The 19,827-nt window shown below is 43.6% G+C and overlaps 1 protein-coding gene across 2 annotated transcripts; it reads right to left on the bottom strand.

Annotated features, from left to right (window-relative positions):
• Positions 1-662: 662 nt before the first annotated feature.
• On the bottom strand, positions 663-17,846 carry thrap3b (thyroid hormone receptor associated protein 3b). Of its 2 annotated transcripts, none has more exons than XM_034544684.1 (11): positions 17,441-17,846; positions 14,511-14,665; positions 7,619-8,509; positions 6,513-7,121; positions 6,088-6,254; positions 5,833-5,944; positions 5,603-5,678; positions 4,831-5,006; positions 3,738-3,966; positions 3,073-3,246; positions 663-2,827 (listed from the first exon to the last, which is right to left on the bottom strand). In XM_034544684.1, exons 2-11 carry the CDS (start codon positions 14,630-14,632, stop codon positions 2,600-2,602), a joined length of 2,784 nt encoding a protein of 927 aa, XP_034400575.1. In that variant the 5' UTR covers positions 14,633-14,665; positions 17,441-17,846; the 3' UTR covers positions 663-2,599. The 2 variants fall into 2 exon arrangements, with proteins under 2 accessions (XP_034400575.1, XP_034400576.1); XM_034544685.1 differs by having other exon boundaries at positions 7,619-8,449; positions 17,441-17,845.
• Between the last annotated feature and the right edge of the window lie 1,981 nt (positions 17,847-19,827).

Raw genomic sequence — 19,827 nt, forward strand, 5'->3', positions numbered from 1 at the left:
CTTTCATGATAAACTTGAATCAAGATTGTTTGCACTTTTATTTGATAAATATCAGTTCTAATAAAATATATAATTTCAGCAATTTTAACACATTATCTTAGGCTCTGAAAAAGTGTGATGGGCATTTTTTATCTTCAGAAAAAAACAACTTTATTCAAGATTTCATATGTAAATGAATCCAGATGGGAATAGTGCTCAGGCCCAGCCCCATGGTGTGGAACTGCTCCCACAGCAGTTTCACGGTGGGTCAACAAGAGAAGTCACATTTCCCACAGAAACCCTCCAGTCTTTTTCCCAGCCTTTAAATTGGCTTGAGTCTCTGACCCCATCACTTCCTGTGTTTCCCTTTCCACAACTCCCAGTACCTTCCCTTCTCCCAGTTTCAGCTGCAACACTGCAGCTCTCTGCTGAAGCCACGTTTGCTTAGTTTTGGCATGAAAGAGTGATTCACCTCAGCCACACCGTAGATCCATACGTAGATATCACCAAGCCGAGCATCCCGAGTGATGTCCCAGGAGGTCCAACCCCCCCCCCCGTCCATGAAAAGGCTCCCTGTGCTGGAACTCGTGTCCGGTGTCCACCAAGTGGCTGAATGGAGATTGTTGAAGGATTCAAGAGAAAGCGACTCTAGAAACGGACAAAACGAGACACTCACGACCTGATGGTTTGTGCTCATTCTGGGACAAATTGTTTATTCACACTTGTTTGTGGTCCTGGGACCTCTATTCTAGAACAGCTAAAAAATACAAAATAAAACACATTTAAAAATGGTTTTACCACCTAAGTTTAAAGTAGAAATAGCACAATTTCCACACATCCCAACAGTATTCACAAAGAAATATACAGTGTATGTTATCCTGGGAAATTGTCGTGGGCTTCTTTTTCACTACTTGCTGGTATTTTAGAGACAAAGAATAAAATACAATTGACAGATTTAAAGATGACAGTCATCTTTAAAATGCTTTATGGGTATTTTGCCACTTTCATTAAAACGTACAACCCCAGTTTGTGGCCAACAGTTACCGCTCCACTACTTTTATACATACTGGTTGATAAGTTTAAGAATGTAAAGAATAATATTGGATGATTTTTCTTCCACAGTCTGCAGCGTGAGAGCCCGACCAACAAGGAGGTCAATCACAACCCTCTGAACACAGTGAGCCGTCTCACAGGGTTCTGTTGGAGACCTCAACAATCACTCGCAGAGTTGCCCCGAATCAAAGAAACATTTATTGAAAATTAAAAAGACAAAGAACTCCAAAGCTCTTGAGAACAGTACAAAAGTATTCAGCTTTAGATTGAACAAAAACAAAAAGGTCCTACAGTTCGGTTTAGTACATGCAGTCAAGAGTGGGACGAAGCAGCAGCGAGGTTCACAAAACTAGGCCGCGTCAATTCCTCTTAAAAACACACTTCCGTCGATGCCGTCGACGAAGCGTGTTGTCTCTCTTCACTCTTTCTGACGGGAGTTTAAACTGTTGGTGGTTTTCTGCGAGAGGATTTACTGCAACGGTTGTCTTTTTAAAAAATGAATCATATTCAGTTTGTATGTTTTCCCTCCCCACAGATGTTGATTACAATAATTTAGGCCTTATAATTCTATACACATATTGTAATAACTATTCTTTTTTTCTCCATTCTATAAAAATCAAAACAAAAAGGTTGCCCCTTACCGAAGTTGATATGGCACAGGCAGAAACCCTACACGTTCATCTGAAGCAGGAATCTGGGGGATTTTGGTGCCAAATTCTTTACAATTTACACTTCTTTTAAACTGAAAACACCCACAATCAATGAGAATATACTGGAACACACACACACGTAAAAAATGTCATCACTTCCTAATGAGAATTACAGGTGAAGTGGCACTACATGAAAAAGCTTGGCTAATATAAGTGACGAATATCGATCGTTTTGGGGGGGGTCATCAAAAGATTAGTTTTCCTGTCTGATAATTTGACGATCGTGAGCCCTGAGCTCATTACCGATTGGTCCCAGAGGAGCGAGGTATGAATCGAACGCTTCATGCAGTTACATCAAAGATTGATCACAGCCCCGAAAAACAAAGAACGAAAGAACAAGAAGGTGGAAACCGTCTCCTGCCTCCCGACACCGAGACGGGTACAGCTGCCTCTCGTAGCCGGGGCTGTACCCTCTAACAGATTACACATGGATTATTATTATTATCATATATGTCATTTCTAAGGCACAAATGCATTTATTTTTTTGTCATATTTTCAAAGAGTATTCATCTTTGTTGCCTCAGTGTTTTCTCCCTTAAAACGATACAATTGAGTCAACCGACTGCGAACAAAGAAACATAAAAAGAATTTCACCGTTTACATAAAATGAAATGAAGCCAACCTCACATCCAAAACGTAACAGAGTGCTCCTCCTCATCCAAGTCCGTTCTTTCTTCACTTAAACCGTGAGGAGGCTCAAACTCACTGAACACATTTGTTTTGTTTTTTAACTATAAATGACGGCATGACCTGGAGGGGAAAATATAGAAGAACGACCCCTTCATCATCATCATCATCATCATCACCATCACCACCGCCGCCGTAACCGCTTCGACGCCGAATACGTTGTAGCTGCTCTAGTGCTTCTGGGCGGTGCCGTCTCCGGGGCTCTTGGCGTCTTTGCGCTCTACTTCGCCGCCGTCATCTCCCAGCTCCGCCTCCTGTCCTCCCTGGAACATGTCGTGGGTCCACTTCGGGCTGCTGCCCCCCTTGCGGTAGACGAAGCGCCCCCGGCGGGGCGGAAAGGAACCCCGGCCTCTTCCGCGGCTGTCCACCCATGTTTTCTCGCCGTCGCGGTCATCGTGCTGGAAGGAGACACGGGCAAACGTTAAAGGTACAGCCAGAAGTCCTTTACACAGCAGGAATACTAAACCGCCCCCCAGAACTCAACTCCAAAACCGCAGCTGAACTAAATGTATCCATTATTCGTTCTACTAGTTATTACATGAATTGTCCTCTGACATGTCATAATGTCTCCTGTGGGAAAAGAAGCCCACGTTCTGAGAGCCTTGTCATGCCACTGAATCAATTAGTAGCTGCAGAGGCTCACCAGGTAATACTTCCTGCTCTTGGGAGTGTATTCAGGGTCCCACTCCTCCTCTGGAGGGCGCACTGCAGGATTTACATTAGCAGGGTTTCCATTGCTGCTGCTGCTGTTGTTGTTGTTGTTGTTGTTGCCTGGATAATTTCCCCTGCTCCACCCTCTCCCTCTGACTCTGGGGAACTGAAATCAAAACAACATGGTGGATTTAAACTTGCAAGCCAAGGGCCAAACACATGTTCTACAATAAGATGGACGAATATTGTATTATTATTTATTATTCTGATCATTAATATTTTATATTTTTGGTCAAAGTCAGAGTAAAGAAATATATATTTAAAAAAATCGACCCAGGGACGATGAGAACACATAAAAAAGCCGTACGGCTGGAAATCAGGCATTTGTTTTAGTGATGAGGTGAAGTTCCATTGATTTACGCTACATTACCTTAATAAAAATCAGGTAGTGCATGGAATATGTATGAGAGAGTGTCATCAATATCATCATCCACATTATGTTCCTTAGCATTAGGAGGAAGGAACAGAGCACAGAAGCGTAGCCTATTGTGACGCCATTAGGACAAAGGATTGCAAGAAGATGCGAGGTCAGTACGTCAGTGACAAAAGAACACCAATGCAGCAGGAGACAGGAAGCCGGCGCAGACAGGAACTTACAAATCCACGGCCTCGGCCACGCTCCGCGCCGTGGCCCTCGTAGTGGCCCCTGTCCCCGGACCCGCTGTAGTCGCGCGGGGGATAGCGCATGTGGCCATAGCCCTCCTCCGAGTGCTCCATCCCCTCTCCTCCCATGAACTCTTTCCCTCTGTATGGCGGAGGATAGGGGGACGGGGAGGAAGAGGAGGAAGAGGAGGATGGAGAGCGGTCCCGCTTCTTCTTACCCTTCCTGCGAGCACAGAACATGAAGGTTGGTGGCGAGTCTCGTAAATAAATACGAAATGGGTCAAAACCATTTGAAGGTACGATGCGCACGTTGTGGAAGGTTTGTAGAGTGATTACTATAGTTAGACTCATGTTTTCACCTATTCCACCACACACAACACACAAAAGAAAGAGCAACCTCCTTAAATTTTCTGTTAAAAAAAAGAAGATGTGCTGTCTCTTCTCACATTAAGTTGTTTTGCCCCTCTACCAATATTCCACGAAAGCTTCAATGTGAAAACAGCCAACACAAGTTTTAAGGAAAAGAGAGAACAAAAATAGCCTCCAGCAGTACTTGGAGTGCTGTATGTTTTATATTAGGAGACTACTAAAGTTAATTGAACTTTTCCTGCTGCTTCATATTAATCTTAAGTCTGTTTTTTTGCACATTCCATTCTCTAAACACAAATTTAAAAAAGATATTTGATTTTTTACAGTTTTTTCCCCTTTCCCTTACTGTTCATTGTGATGCACCAAAACACCCAGAAGGGTTTAACTTTGAAGTGGGTATTGGTCACCCATCACAGCGCCTGACCGTTATCCTTTCACACAGTTTGGGCTTGTTAAGAAAAGCACTGGAGAAGCAGATGGGAACAAAGCCGACTGTGAGCCTACATACTCGTGGAAGGGTGTTACAAATTTAATTATGAGCATGGGCGAATACAAAAAGAAGGAGGAAGAGGTACTTGTTTATCATGCTCCGTTGCTGTAAATCCCCCAACGTGGCAACATAGCAACAATAGTAACCGCTCCTTCAAACCCTGTGTTCCCTGTGGCCTGATTTGAAGATGGGACTCTGCCACAGATGGAGATAACAGACTCAACGTACTTGGATTTCTTGTGGTGTTTCCCAGATTTCTCAGAGGACTTCTCTCTGCTCGCTCCCCGGGAGCCTCCGGGGCTCCTGCCTCCCTCGCGCTTGGACTCCTTCCCGGCAAACTTCTTACGCCTTTCAATATCCAGGCGAAGGTCCATCACGTCGCCTTTGAACTTTTTACTTGGATCCTGCAGGGACATGTGTTTGTTAGCCACGAAACCAGCTGTTCGTAATGCTGATTCAGAAATGCTATGAAACAGTTTGGTAAACATGGCTCCCAAAATTAAAATCACTGCATTACAAATAAAAGTGAACATGTATTAAGTATTGTGTTCCCTCTAGTGGTTAAGACAAATACAGAGTAATACAAAATATTCCTTTAAGAAAAATTGCTTTTCACAATAAACTATAAATGTATTGGTGGAAACCAGCAGCATGCATGTAGCTTAATAATATAAATTTTACAGTTTTTTTGTAGCTTGATTTTTTTCTTTCAAGAAAAATACTTACAAGGTAAAGGCACAGATAATCATCCCTTGAGAGGCTTGGACTCAGGATCTTAATTCACTTCCTTTTAGCCTTTGCTTGGGCTCGTACATACCCAATCAATAACCATATCTCATAGGCTGGGGGGCTTGCTTGGCACTTACAAAACACAATTGGGCTCTTTTGATTTAGAAATATGCATCCTTTGAAAGAAAAGCACAAAGCTGAACACTGCTGCTTTGGGTCGTCTCAAAATGTGCTTGTTCCAAATACGTCAAATTTCAAAATGACGGGTCACCTTGTAGCTGGTCTCCTCCATATCCTCAAACAGGTGAGAGTGCCTCTTAAAAGCACTGGGGGAAACATCGATTCTCCTGAGAGGGGAGGGGAAAAACGCTAATGTCAAAAACAGATGTATAAAAATATCTAAAAATAATAATATATATATATATAAAATAATAATAATAATATATATATATATATATATATATATATATATATATATATAATAATATAATATGTAGGTACCTGTGGATTTCTGGGCTCTTCCGTGGCTTCATCATTTCTACCTCTGCAGCTTTTCTTTGGTACATGGCAAACCGCTCACTTAGAGTCATGTCTGAGGATTGGAAGTGTTGCGCTGCGAATAAAGAACGACAAACGGTTATTCCGAGATACAGCGGCACCAGCTGCGGTGACGTGTAATCAGGTAATGAAATGTCCGGTGGAGCTCATCAACTTCTGTCGTCTCGTCACTCAGAGTCGGCACAGATCATACTTTACCTTTGATGTAGTGCACGATTGAGACTATGTGCTGAGCGAAAAGCTCAGAGGGGCTGCGGCGGAGCTGTGACGACTGAACGTGCTGGAAAATGGAACGAAACTCGGGGTCTTTCTTAGTGGGATTCGGTGGCTCCCGGGGTATGAGCCGCTCTTTAGACAGGGAGGAGCTGGGGGAAGAAGAGGTGAGCGACATTGAACACTGAGATGTTAAAATATCAAAAAGCTCTGCACTCTATTTTAATTGGAGTGTGTCATGTTTCCCATGTATGAGACAAACGGCTGCGAGGGCGAGGATCTGTTGAAATTCTTTACATGAACAAAAGTTGGGGGGAAAAGACCCTCTCTTTGTGAAAAAGGAGACGTTCTTATGTTCCGGCCAGTATGATAATATGGTAGTGTTAAGTACACGATCGGGTTATAAATACCTGGGCATTTCATCTACAGAACCGATGTGTTCAAAGTCGTCCCGTGACGCGGACAGGTGTCGTACAGGTGAATCCTCGCGGCGAGGGAAAGCTCCAGGAAACAGCGGCCGTTCCTTCTCTCTGGAAGTCGCAGCAGGGGACGGACTCCTTCGGGACTTCTCCTTATCCTTCTTCTCCTTCTTCTTGGACTTCTCCTCTTTCTTGTGCTTGCGGCCTCGGTAGAACTCCTCCTCCATGTGATCGAGGGGCTCTGCCTCTTCGGCATCTCGGCGGCTTTTCGCTTTAATCGACGGGTAGGACGTCGAGTAGCTCGGCTCGTCCCCCCATTTCCCGAAAATGTCCCGAGCGGTGAGCGTGGGTTTGACCTCCCCGTCTTCATCAATGTCCCTCTCTTTCAGCCCGTGGGACTTGAGGAACTCCTCTTCTCCAGCGTCAAAGAAAGGCAGGGTCTTGTCTTCCTTGGTGTCGCTTAAAGAAGCGGACGAGATGTTGAAAAGGTCCCCGGACTTGCTTCCTTTCTCTAGCTCCCTGTCCGAGGTGCTCTGCTCCTTATCGCGGCCGTTCTCCTTTTCAGCAGCCTGCTTTTTGTTTTTGTTCTCAGCCAAGAACCTGAAACAGAGAACCAGACTGAGCTTCAGCTCCTGCGATGCCAGCAACACAACTGTAATAACACCATTCCAGACTGAGATCAACAGCGTAGGAGGGAGAACAAGAAAACCTATTTTCACAGTCCAAGTGTAATTCCCCAGTCAAGTTACTGAATATACTTTAAAATCAACACAGCCTGCTTCCCCGAACAGCATATCCAATACAATAGCTAAACCTACACACTAAATAAAGAATAAAAACAAAAAAAGCCCATCCCTAAAGCAAACATCACCAGGACTTACATTGCAATAATCATACTCACGTAACCACCACAGTCCTAAGTAAGTGGGATTTCATAGAACTTCATTAACAGCCAGCTACATTCACTTAAAATGTGGAGTTTTATGTTTTCCTTTTTAACCTGTATTCCTCTTTGAAAAAGGGCTAAACATGTTTGAAGGAAAAATAACATCCATAATTTTACTATACTATAATAACTACAAATGGAATAGACTTACTTTTTGAAGGCAGCGGAGATCACAGTCTTATCTTCACATTTGGCTTCTTCCTTTGAGAAGAATCCAAAGCCGCTGAACGAGGCAGTTTGTCCGGACTTCGTGGGGCTCTTTGCTGGAGGGGTCACGGTGCCGATGGTTTTCCACATAGGAGTGACACTCCCGGGCCCTTTGCCATCTGAATCCGTGGGGTCATCCTCTTTCTTAGTGTCTGGGCTGATTCGTTTAGGACTGGCGTCATAGTCAATCCATTTACCTCCAGATGCCTTCTCGATGGCGCTGCCGTCTGCTGCCAGACCGGATTTCTCTCCCTGACTTTCTGGCTTGTCCTTAGCGTCCTTGGAGCCACGCTTGCCCTTGCTGCTGCGATGATGCGGCGAAGAGGACCTGGAGGAGTAGCTGGAGCGCTTGGAGTGCCGAGAACCCCGCGAGGACGAGCGATCCGAGTAGTGGGAGCGGCTCCGGCTGCCCGAGCGCTTCTTGGGTGTGCGGGAGCGGGAGCGGCCCCTCCTGGGGCTGTGTGCGTGGTGGTCCTGGTGGCGATCGTGCCAGCCGCCGCCACCGCCACCACCACGGTCTCCGCCACGGTCGCCACCACGGTCTCCGCCACGGTCGCCACCACGGTCACCGCCACGGTCGCCGCCACGGTCACCGCCACGGTCGCCGCCACGGTCGCCGCCCTGCCAGTTGGACTTATAGCCGTAGCCGCCGCCTCCTCCCCTGTTCTGGTAATGGCTGCGTGGGTAATAGCCTCGGTTTCTGGCACGGTAGTGGTAGGGCCTCCGGTAGCCTCGATTGTAGCCTCGGAACCCTCCTCTGTTGTTCTGATAGTCCCTGGAAGGATAGTTTCTGTAAGATGGAGAGTGAGAGCGAGAGCGGGACCGAGACCTGGAGCTGGACGAGAAAGGAGGGAGAGACAGGCAGATTATGTTATTCAGGGCAAAGCAGGTGTCGTGGCCAACCATGCAAGTCAAGAGCCACACAGTCCGCACATTTAAGCAACAGACTGTGGCCTGAGTCATACTTCTCTTGTGGGGAATGCAAAGATCTGAATGAACACCAGAGACCGACAACATGAGGCGTCTATAAACACCAAACCACAAGCGTCAGGGCATCGACTGGGGTGCTCCATACACAACCACTGAGCGACACTCTATACTTGGATCGTATGATAGCAACGAGGGCTGTCCTCGACCGAAGAAATCCGTCGTCATCTAACGCTCGATACGATTTTATCGACCAAAACGTTGATTTAAATCAACACAACTGCAAAACTAAGCTTTCTCCACAAAGAATCACACAAAAGCACCACTTAAAATGTTGTGTTTACCAGAGATGGGCTGAAGAATAAAAGCGTAAAAAGACAGTCGAACAGACAAAAACAGCCGATTAGTCGACTGATCCACTAAGACCGGGGGAGCCTTATTAACAAAACTATCTACAGGACAACTGAGCAACTCCATCCACTGAGAGGCCAAGAGATGTGTTTGAAAGCATCAAATTGTGTCAAACTGCTGTCTCCACCTTCACGAATGAACCTTCAAGCTGCCAGAGTCAAAATTGTTGATAGAACTTGTATAATAAAAATAAAAATAAAAATAAAGGTTTAAGGCACTCCTCTGGCAATAAAAACCCTCTAAATCCGATTTCATGGTGAAATTCTAAATACATACATGTACATGTTAAGATGCTTCCCACGAATCACGGCAGTCATCCTTTAAGATGTAGCCTGGAGCTCTTGAAACTGATCTTAGTTGCTTGTTTTTTGTAGTTTCTCTGATGCATGTTTTCTGGTGCTATTGGAATTGATTATATATTGCTAAATCTATTTTTCGGTCTTGTTTACATTATTTTGGCCTTTCTTCTCGACATCGTGCAGAGCCACCCAGTGATTATACTTTGCACATGTCACCTGTGGGATTATTGGCTTCTTGCTCAGGTGTTTGCAATCATCTTGTATTCACTGCAGAGTGTGTGCCGAGGGCTGCACCCTGGAGGAGGCTGTTTGTGCCACCAAGCGTGTTTAATAACACAGCTCTATCGTAACATGAACGAGCATTGTCTAGCTTTTTAGAATTTTCCCATGAAAAGCATGGGTGTTTAAAATACTTACTTAAGCATCCATATGAAGCTGAAATGATCCTGAAGCCTTTATTTAGCAAAAACTCCCAAAAATAGGACAAAATGCTAACATCAAATACTTTAATTATTCATTAATTGTTTGTCATCAAGTCAGAAATTCACTGGTTCCAACTTTTCAAATGTGAGAACTCGTTGTGTGGTGCTCTTTGTCTAATAAAATATTAGAATATTATATAAAAATATAATAACATTTTAACTGCTGCTCAGATAAATTAAGCAATTTAAGAAGCGAAGGCTTTACAACAGGGGTATTCAACTCAAATTTAAAGAGGTCCAGTTAGAGAAATTGTCTTGAAGCAAAGGTTCAAAAGATCATAATGTCTAACTATTTAGTGTGATATATATTTAAGTAGCCTGGTAGTTGTATCAACATCTGCATGTAATCAATACCTCTCAAATCAAATGAGTTCAGTACGATTAAAACACTTGTTAACAATATTTATTATCACATAACATAGAACTGGACATATGTGTGACTGCAGATATGTATAATGTTCTCTCATGAACATTAAATAAAAGTAGTGCTGCATTTTAAAATAAAATAAATACAAAGTGAAAATTGTGCATGTTCAAATAAAGTGCTTAACTTCAGAGTCAGGGCCATTCTCATGCACATGTGGAGGTATTCATTGGTGAGCCACGAACAATATTTATTTTTGATAATATTCATTGTGGAGAAAGCTGCCTCGCAGTTGTACGTGGAGCCAAACATGGTTAAGATGTATATGGCAACTTTCCTCAGACCTGGGAAAGCTGTCTCAGGGACCATTTGGAGCCAGAAAGTGGACGGGTCAGTTCTTAGAAACGGCTCTTTCAGGGACACATCTGCTTGGAGATCAACCAGTTGCATCTGGAGAGGCCCAGGATTTACCCATTTAAAGTGCTGCGTGACTTCCTTTGAGAAGCCCCTGACATCAGTGATGATAAATGGGTTCTGAATGAACATGGTGAGCTGCTGTCCAAAGCTGAAGCTGTGGAAAGGTTGCTGAAGTTTACAATCAGCTTATCAATGAAGTCAACAAAAGAAGACACATCTCTCTCTCTCCCTGAACCTCCGTGAAGTGTGCACAGTCTCCCTGCAGGTCTTCCTTGAACAACTCAAGTTTCTTTTGAAAGGAGCGGACAGCTGTCATCAGTTCACAAATTGAATTGTCCTTGCCCTGTAGCCTCAAATTCAGTTAATTCAGATGTGAAGTGATATCAACCAAAAAGGCCACATTATCCATCCGTTTCTGATTTTCTAAAAAGAGAGAAAACGGCATTGCCTTCTGATGTCTTAGCTCTGCCAAAAAAGATGCTACTTCCCTCCTGATGGACCAAAAGCGTGCTAAGACCCTCCCTTTGCTGAGCCATCTCGCATTATTGTGCAGCAAAAGATCATCAGCATTGGCATCAACTTCTGAGGAATTCCCTCAGCATGCGATGCTGGGTGGAAGAGGATGCCCTGAGAAAATGTATCATTTTCATCATTGTAGTCATCACCTCAGCATGCTCATCTGACAGGGAGGCACAGAGGACAGATTGATGAATGATGCAATGGTAAACTATGAGCTCTGGATTGTCCTCTTTCAGTCTTGCTACAGCTCCTTTCTCTCTCCCTATCATAGCAGGGGCTCCATCTGTGGCCATTAAAACCACTTGTTTTGGCTCTATTCCTCTCTTCGTTAACATCCCCTTAATGGCCAGGCAGATATCTTCTCCTCTTGTACTGGTCTGAAGGGGAGTGACACCTAACAGGTCTTCACAGAATGCTTTCTAATCTGACATACACAAACAGCTGAGCATTGTCACAGATGTCAGTGGACTCATCCAGCCAAGCCTACACATGGTGCCTATTGCATGGCTTCATTTAGCTGGGTTAGCACGTCCTGAGTTAATATCTCACTTCTCTTTGTGGCAGACGATGCTGACATGGGTATTATCTTATCACAAAGCTCTTGTTTTGGTTTTCCGTCAAGTAATGTTTCAGCGACGACACTCATGCATTCTTTGACAAGTCCTCCATCAGTAAATTACTTTTTGTGTTGACCCAAAATCCAAGCAACTCTGAGGGAACACTCATGAGCACGTTGTTGGGCCGTGAATGTGTGACTCAGGATCCTGGTGGACTGGTCATATTGAACTGTGAGACCACTTATTTTCTGTGATCTCACTTCAGATTTGAGTGGGAATGTTTGTTCAAAACTTTTATGTTTTGTCTCATAATGGCGTTTCACGTTGGCACTTTTAATAAGTGCCACGGTTTCTGAACATAAGAAACATTGGTGTTGTGCTCCCTGTGGGAAGTATGAACAGAAATGAGTCTGTCCATTCCGGATTAAATGCTCTATTTTTGCTGTCCACTTTTCTTTTTTTGGAGAGCGCCATTTGTTCCTTATGTTTCGCTCCCTTTCGCTGTCTCACTCGACTTTTTCTCAACTTTCTCCGGCGCAGTCGTCCGTTTCTCTCCGTTTGTTTTCTACATGTATCGCTATCTTTCTTTTTCTGCATAGATGCATAGATTTGATTGGCTCAGTGGTATCAGGTGGGATGGCTTAACTCGCATGCAATCAGTCTGTGCGTTTCCTCATCCTCTAAACCACTACCGTAAAGACAAAAGCTGCGCCGCCGGGTAAAAATAAAAGCGCCCTGTCAGGTTTTAAATCATAACCTTCTGTTTTGGCTGACGGTCCGGATGGGACGGCTTCTGGGTCCGGACCCGGACCACGGTCCGCCAAGTTAGTGACCTATGCTTTACAAGATAGGACTGATAATTCAGTTATCTGACCAGTAGATATGATAACTTCTCTAAACCATTTGAATCTCATCTATTTGAGGTTCAAATAGTATCAGAGAAACAATTCCTCCTTTTATATAGACCCTGCGGTGCACACAATGGCCCCTGGTGGTCCCAAAACTGTACTGAGCAACCTCGACAGGAGACACAGGCTCTAATACTGCCCACTGTCAACAGGGGGCGCTGTAAGCTCAGTGATGGCTGGGAGGCAGCTCCAATGAGAACAGTTGTTGCCATCATTCATTCCGTGGAGATAGAAATGTAAACAGAAACTTAAATTACATTCATAATATCACACAAAGGTCTACTGTGCCAAGAATCATTTCTTAAACAGCTTTTAGCCATAGGCTACACTGACGACAAATAACATTAAACTGAGAACAATACGACAGTGATTTCAACTAGGGGACAAAACACATGATGACAGACGAGCAAACAATCAATATGACATCATATCTTCAAATTTAAATAAATACAAAAAAAATCAAACTGTAGCTTCACCTGTGAAAGGTTTCAAATAAAAGTCATCCGAGCACAATCTTCCTATTCTAGAGAAATGTAAAGTGGCATGCAAATTCAGGGATATGAGCAATGTGATGTTGCTTGTCATGATGTTGCTCGTCATGATGTTGCTCGTCATGATGTTGCTCGTCACAATGTTACGTGTCACAGTGGCTCGTGAAGCCACAGACCAAACCATTAGGTTTACAAGTACATGCCAGCTACATATTTAACCTGTGTACCTTTTCATTGGAGAGCAGTGAGTCCTGGGAAAAAGACGCCGTAGTCCCACAAGCAAACCGGTCCGCGTGGCTTTAATTCATGTGTTAGACAGAGGGTACTCCCAGGACGCAACCTGCTCTAATCCAAAGGGAGGAGGCAGTGGAGGGGGAGGGAGCTACAGCAAGGCCCAGAGTACTCGCTCTCTACTCCTTTTTCCATTCGACAATCATTGACGTGCAGTGTAGCAATGCTCTTTTCAAAGAAAAACATCCAGTCCAACACCTAACCGTCTGTGAAAGCGCGTTAACCCTTGAGCTCCCAACACAAACGTGGACTGACAACAACAACAACAAAAAGGCCGCCAGTGTGGGAAGACCTCCCTCCCTTGAAACACTAAATAAAATAAATCATATTGGCTTTCTGGATTGACATCTTAAAACTGGAACAAATGTCACAAATATAGATGACTGGAGACGAGCTAATGCAAACTGCGTTTTTTCTTTCACACAGGAAACTAATTTATGAAAATTAAGCGCAACCCTAGATTGAGTCTGGTAAAAGAGCAATAAGGAAATCTAGTGAAATTTGAATTCAACTCAAAAAATCAACACAATATCAAGTGTGTATCCGGCACGTATGGGCATACAGACACATGATGGGCAGTTTGAAATAAAAAATGTAAATAAATGCAGCAGCACCAGAAAGGTGTCCTTTCTGTGCCACGTTGGTCAAAACCTGGCGTGCTGTATCACTGAAGCAAAATGGCTGTTGTGATAGTAAATGGTGAGTAAACACACAACTGAAACTTGAGCTGGTCTATTTCCTTGTTGCTTTGTACTGTACTTCAAAACAGCCAGATAGTAGTACACCAGTGTACTACAGCTGATGTTTATGTTGTTGATTCTGACTAATAGCACAGAGCTAAAATCACATCTACATATCATAGAATCTATGAAGAAATCTATGATATATCTACATATAAGAATCTACAGAAGACCTGTGATATCAATTGATATGGACAAAATAGTTTGTCAAAGCAGGGTTTGAACAGCCCCCACTTTCACCAAGTAAAGGGTATATGATTACTGATTAATTAATTACCATAGTCATATTACAAAACAGTAATAATAGCTGTAATTACAGGACAAAATGTTGTTTGAAAAATACTTCAAGATGAGTCAAACCCTGCTGAATATTCACCACTTTTAAAAGTAATGCTGTAGGTGAATGTCAGAAACAGAAATCTGGATTTACCTATAGCGACGTTTTCTGGATCTTGATCGGGAGCGGCTCCTAGAGTGAGACCTGGAGTAAGATCTGGATTTGGACCTCGATCTGGAGCGGGACCGTGCTGGGGAATCCGGAGCCTTTGACATCTTTGCACTTAGACCAGTCAAATAATTATTTTCCTGAACAAGAAAACAGGATCATTTAATTGGTTTTACTTTATGTTCACAAGGAAAATGCAACAGATACCAAAGTTGAGCAATTATGCTCTTAAAAAAAAAAAAAAAAAACAGAATACAAACTAATCCTCCATAATCATCAGGATTACACAGCTACATATTAGGCAGTCGCATGGAAAGTGGACGAATTCGGGAGGCAGCATCAGAGGGGCGGTGACAAAAGGCTGTGCTTAAGTCGGATGGTTTCCAGCAGCCTTCATAGAACATACAGGAAGTCACAGAAACAGTCACTTCCTGTTTTATCTGTAAGCTACTTATCGTTTGCGGACCACATCCCGACTTTAGTTATGCAAGTCAGACACAAATCTAACCACCACGCATTGTGCTGCAAACACCAGTGATCAATTCCGTGAAGGGTCTGGCTCATCTTGATCGAGCCTAATTTCTAGAACTGCTGACAGGCTAGGACCGGACATGACACCGTGTCCCCCCCCCCGCCCATCACTGAGACCCCTTGCGCCTAGCTGCTTTAAAGCCTTCCATCAGCAGCCCCTGAAGCCCCACGTGACCTTGAACTGTCAAAGTCAATACAGTGATAACACACAGAGGCCAACAGGTTCTCTTTAAGACTGGAGCAGACAGCTGGAGCAGCATGTAAACATGGACACATCGCCGGCAGCGATGTGAAACAGGTTGAGCCTCTGTTGGTTGAGCCAGATGTGAAGGCTTCTGCTGAAGAGAAGTGCGATCTGGCTCGACGTCAAAAACAAGTGCAGCTATACAGAAGGACGACACTTCCGCCAACCAACAACCGGCTCAGTGGTTAAATGTATTAAAGTGAGGCTATGGTGAGAAGTGTGTGTGATACTCAAAATAAATATATATTGTCCTTTGCTGGGGCTAAGAGATTAGCGGTACATGAACCACAACATTGAATCTGGCCTTTGTAACCACACAAAAGGTTTCAAACCCTGGATATTTTTCATTGATCGCCTAGCCCTAATTTCGAAGTAGACAAATAGTGCTTCGGTTAAGAGACATTGAACCCTGAGCAAACTACTGAATCAACACTGACCGAAAATAACAACCACATGTGCAACATTGCGCCAAGCCTTCAGATAAAACTAAATATTGTTCTAATAATTGCATATATGCTAGTTTCTGGCAATGAGACAACTATAAATCACAAAAGAATATGTTGCAAGATGCTCCAATATACCTCAAAATAGATTTTCTCTTCACATTTTCTACAAAATGGAGATCAGAGTCTCTTGCAAAGTAACGGCCTTGGTCTTGAGCAGGCAGTGCTGCTTTTACTACAACCGGGACTTACTGCTGAAATGGCAGCGTCCCTTGTACTAATGATGTCGATCTGCTATTCCATTGGTTAAATCAATGTCTGAAGCGTCTGCATCTTATTCAAGATTGTCTTTGAGAACCCAATTAAATGCATAAGTGTTTATTTTCACCGAATGCTGTGGAATGGCTCTTTTCCCCCCTATGTTTTAAAGGGGCAACAGTTCCTACGTGTAAAACAAAGGTTGCTATGTGGGTTGCTATGTGGTCATACGGGGTTATCCCGACCTCCACAAATCTGAAACAGGACACTCAAGTGTTGTCTTGACCACCAAAGACCCTCAATGCTCTTCTGCTGAACCTCAAACGTTCAATAAACATAAATAAGGTTTGCATGCCTCAGCCTCCCTGCTTGTTGGGTAGCTAGTCCAATGTTATGCAAAGGAAAAAACCCTCTTGCACCAGGAAAGCAAACTAATGCTACGGCAGGTTTCACCGAGCAAGTTTAATATGCAGAGCGGTGCAAACTAACATAGTATCCTAAAAACACAGAGGGACCTTATGATAGCCTCAGCAATATGGATGACAGTTTGGTCTTTTAGGAGTTTATACTCATAGCATCATCTCTGAATCTGTTCTTCCCTGCGGACCTTATGTATGGCGCCCTGAATGATAATTACAGGGTGCATGAGTGAGTTGACTTTCACCACATTATCTACGGTGTGCTACCAAAGCCCACTACTTTACACATTTTGGAAGCTAATATTGTGCCTGTGTACATTTACTTCTAAACATTGGTGATTAGCTACTTTGAGGATTGTAATAATTAATACAAAAAGGTAAATCAATGAATGAATGATGATGTATCATTATGGATTACGCCACCCTGTAGTAAATTCAAAACTTTCGTCTACCCGCTGCATTATTTAAGTGATATACATAAATATATCAATAATTACATATGATTATAAAATGGGCCATTCTGCACAATTAATGATTTTACTTAAAAGTATACTTAAGTATATTGTTATGCTTTTGGTACTTGGGAGGACGATTATGAAGGCACGACTTGTAACGTCACGTTACTTGTAACAGCGTATTTCTTACACTGTAGTATTGCTACTTTAATGAAATTAAAATATCTGAACCCTTCCTGCACCACTGGAGTGACGCATGTCACGAACACAAACCACCGGGTTCAAAGGTCAATTCGGTCCTGTTGGTTGAATACTTAGTGTTAGTTAACTGCGTTAATAGTCGCCATGTGAGGCGAAGTGCAACGTAATTTAACAGCATTTAAGCGTTGCTAAACGTGCAGCAGCGGGGACACACGGCACTGTAATCAATACTGAAGCCCAATAAAAACGGGCCGAAGCTCTCGATACTGAAGGGCCAACGTTACGACGTGCTCAACGTTACCATTAGCAAAGCCGTCGACGTTCCCGACTACCAGCTTAGCTACGAAAGGAAGTTACAAATTACCTGCTTCTCTCCAGTTCCCACGAGGCCGGACCGGGCTCTTTTTGAGTGAATAAATGTGTGCAGAAGTAACGTTGGAGTCGCTCCCCGTAGCTCGTCTGGTGCTTCCTGGTTTCGCTCCTCGGCTCGACTGAAACGTTACGGGGGGGGGAGCGGATGTTAGCCGCCTAGCGCGTTAGCAGCGGGGCCGTTACCGAGCAGGCCACTAAAACAGACGCACTGCGCCCTTAGAGGAGGACGGGCGCTCAGACCGCCGGGACGGGCGCCATTACGTAAACCCGTGGATGCCTCTGTGTGTTTTACAACTGTGCTAAATGTACGTATTTGACGGCATCGAGCTACGACGACCGAGAGACACAGTTAGCTCACGGGGCTGTCTGTGCTACGCTCTAATCGCGCGAGATTTCGTGTGTCGCGAAGTGTTGATGTCCGGGAGGCGAAGCTATGGGGGAAAGGCAGGGTCAACTTTCCTCTGAGGGTTTAATGAAGTAATATATCTGGCGTTGTATTCTTCTCGCTGTAACACCTGTCGCACAGGTACATAGCTGGATTAAAATGTCCCCCTGTTCTCCTCCCTTCTCTGTGTAAATGATTAAACACAAATGGCCTACTTTAGGATTATGCAGCAGTAGTGAAAGAAGTAGGCTACTGATATTTATACAAAAACTCCATGTAAAAGTACTGCGTTAAAAATACTTAAGCAGAACTACAAAACATTACATTACATTATATCTAAAACATCAAAAGTTTCAGAATCATGTTATTACTGGATTATAATTACTGATGAATTAATGTGTTTGTCACTTTAATTGCAGTGAAGGTGGAGCTGAGTCTATATACTGCAAGGTAGTCTATGACAATATATTATAATTTAGTTGATTTATATTTGTATTATTAATCTGAAACTTCAACGAAACTAATGTAGTCTGATAAATCTAGTGCAGGGAAAAGTGCAATATTTGCCACTGAAATCTAGTGGAATAGAAGTGTAAAGTAGCATAACATGGAAGTACTCAAGTAAAGTAGGCTACAAGTACCACAAACAATAGCCCCCTAGAATACAATACAGTTAGAAATGTCTACTGGACAAAAGTCCATTAACAGCCAGATCAACCTCGTTGGAAATAAAATTATGTCCTAATGACTTTATTTGTGCTCCCAAAAACTCTTTAATATAATATTCCCAAACAAAGTGCAGTTGCCAGATAACATTTCAGATTTGGTTCCTGGTAGTCAAAGAATTATGAACTTCCACTTTAATCATGCCATGCACACATCTATACTTATATGTGGTAAGAGGCCACTCTTTATGGCTTCATGATTTTCAGTACATCCTTATTGGTTTTCTGATGGAAGTGTTTTTTCTTAGAACACCAGTGACACATTTACAGAAATATATTGATGGGGTTTGTCCCTGTAAATAAATTAGCGAAATGACAATAATTGTCAGGATCCTCTCACGGTGACTTTTCCTTTTGGGTTAATTACTTTACTGAAACAAAAGAGACCCTGTGGCTTTTCCCAGCTTTAGCAATGTGTCAAACACACAGCTGTCTATTCGCTTGGCGTTGGTGTCCGTAGGGTCTCTGAGGTTTTGCAGCACTATTTTTATCAGAGTAAAAGCCTCCTATCACCCCGGACAGCACTCAGGGCCCACTCGGCCCCGGCCAAAACACAAATACACTTAGTTAGTTACTAAAGTAATAGCCTGTCTCATCTCGCGGATGTTGGAGAGTTACAATCACTTCAGACATTTCTTCCTGTGGGATGACTGTTGAGTCAGTGTATATTCAAAGCTAAGTAATGTATGGCAAGTTTTGGTGAAATGTTTTCAATCAAAATATAGAAAGTAAGGCGTTTTAATTAGGAATACGAACGTAATCGCTGGCTTCCCTGACTATTAAAGGTGTTCTTGTTGGGTGCCGTACCATCTGTTCACCCTCGGAGAACCTTTAATCCCACATAGTGATGAGGAAATCAATCCTCAACAACCCCCCCCCCCCCCCGCTCTCTAATACACAACACTAACTTTATTGTTGAAGTCGTTTTACAACACGTACCCACTGCCTGTCTGTCTGTCTCTCTGCCTGCCTGTCTGTCGGCCTGTCTGCCTTTCGCTCCCTGTAATAATAACATGTCATCTGGTCCTCAGTCTGCAAAAGACCTGGTTTGAGTTCCTACGACCCCTGCATGGCAAGCTGTGATTAAGTCGCTCCTTGTTGACCTTTGGCTAAGACATGCAAACAGTCGCAGCACAGGTGCTGGACACTTGGACAGCCCCCCCCCCCCCCCCCCCCCCCCACCGACAAATCCCTCCTTTGCCCACAATGTGACAGGCAGCCGTGGCTCCTTGTCTGTTGCTCACTGTTACGAGCTGTTTATGGGGCCTC

Source organism: Cyclopterus lumpus, chromosome 11 (genome assembly GCF_009769545.1).
Source record: "Cyclopterus lumpus isolate fCycLum1 chromosome 11, fCycLum1.pri, whole genome shotgun sequence".
Lineage (NCBI taxonomy): Eukaryota > Metazoa > Chordata > Actinopteri > Perciformes > Cyclopteridae > Cyclopterus > Cyclopterus lumpus.

Excerpts from the sequence above, each read along its gene's own strand:
- thrap3b (XM_034544684.1), bottom strand. The coding sequence starts at position 14,632 with ATGTCAAAGGCTCCGGATTCCCCAGCACGGTCCCGCTCCAGATCGAGG. Across the intron at positions 6,255-6,512 it reads TCTGTAGATGAAATGCCCAG|CTCCTCCCTGTCTAAAGAGC; the intron begins GTATTTATAACC and ends TTCTTCCCCCAG. Across the intron at positions 3,967-4,830 it reads AAACACCACAAGAAATCCAA|GAAGGGTAAGAAGAAGCGGG; the intron begins GTACGTTGAGTC and ends CTGTGCTCGCAG.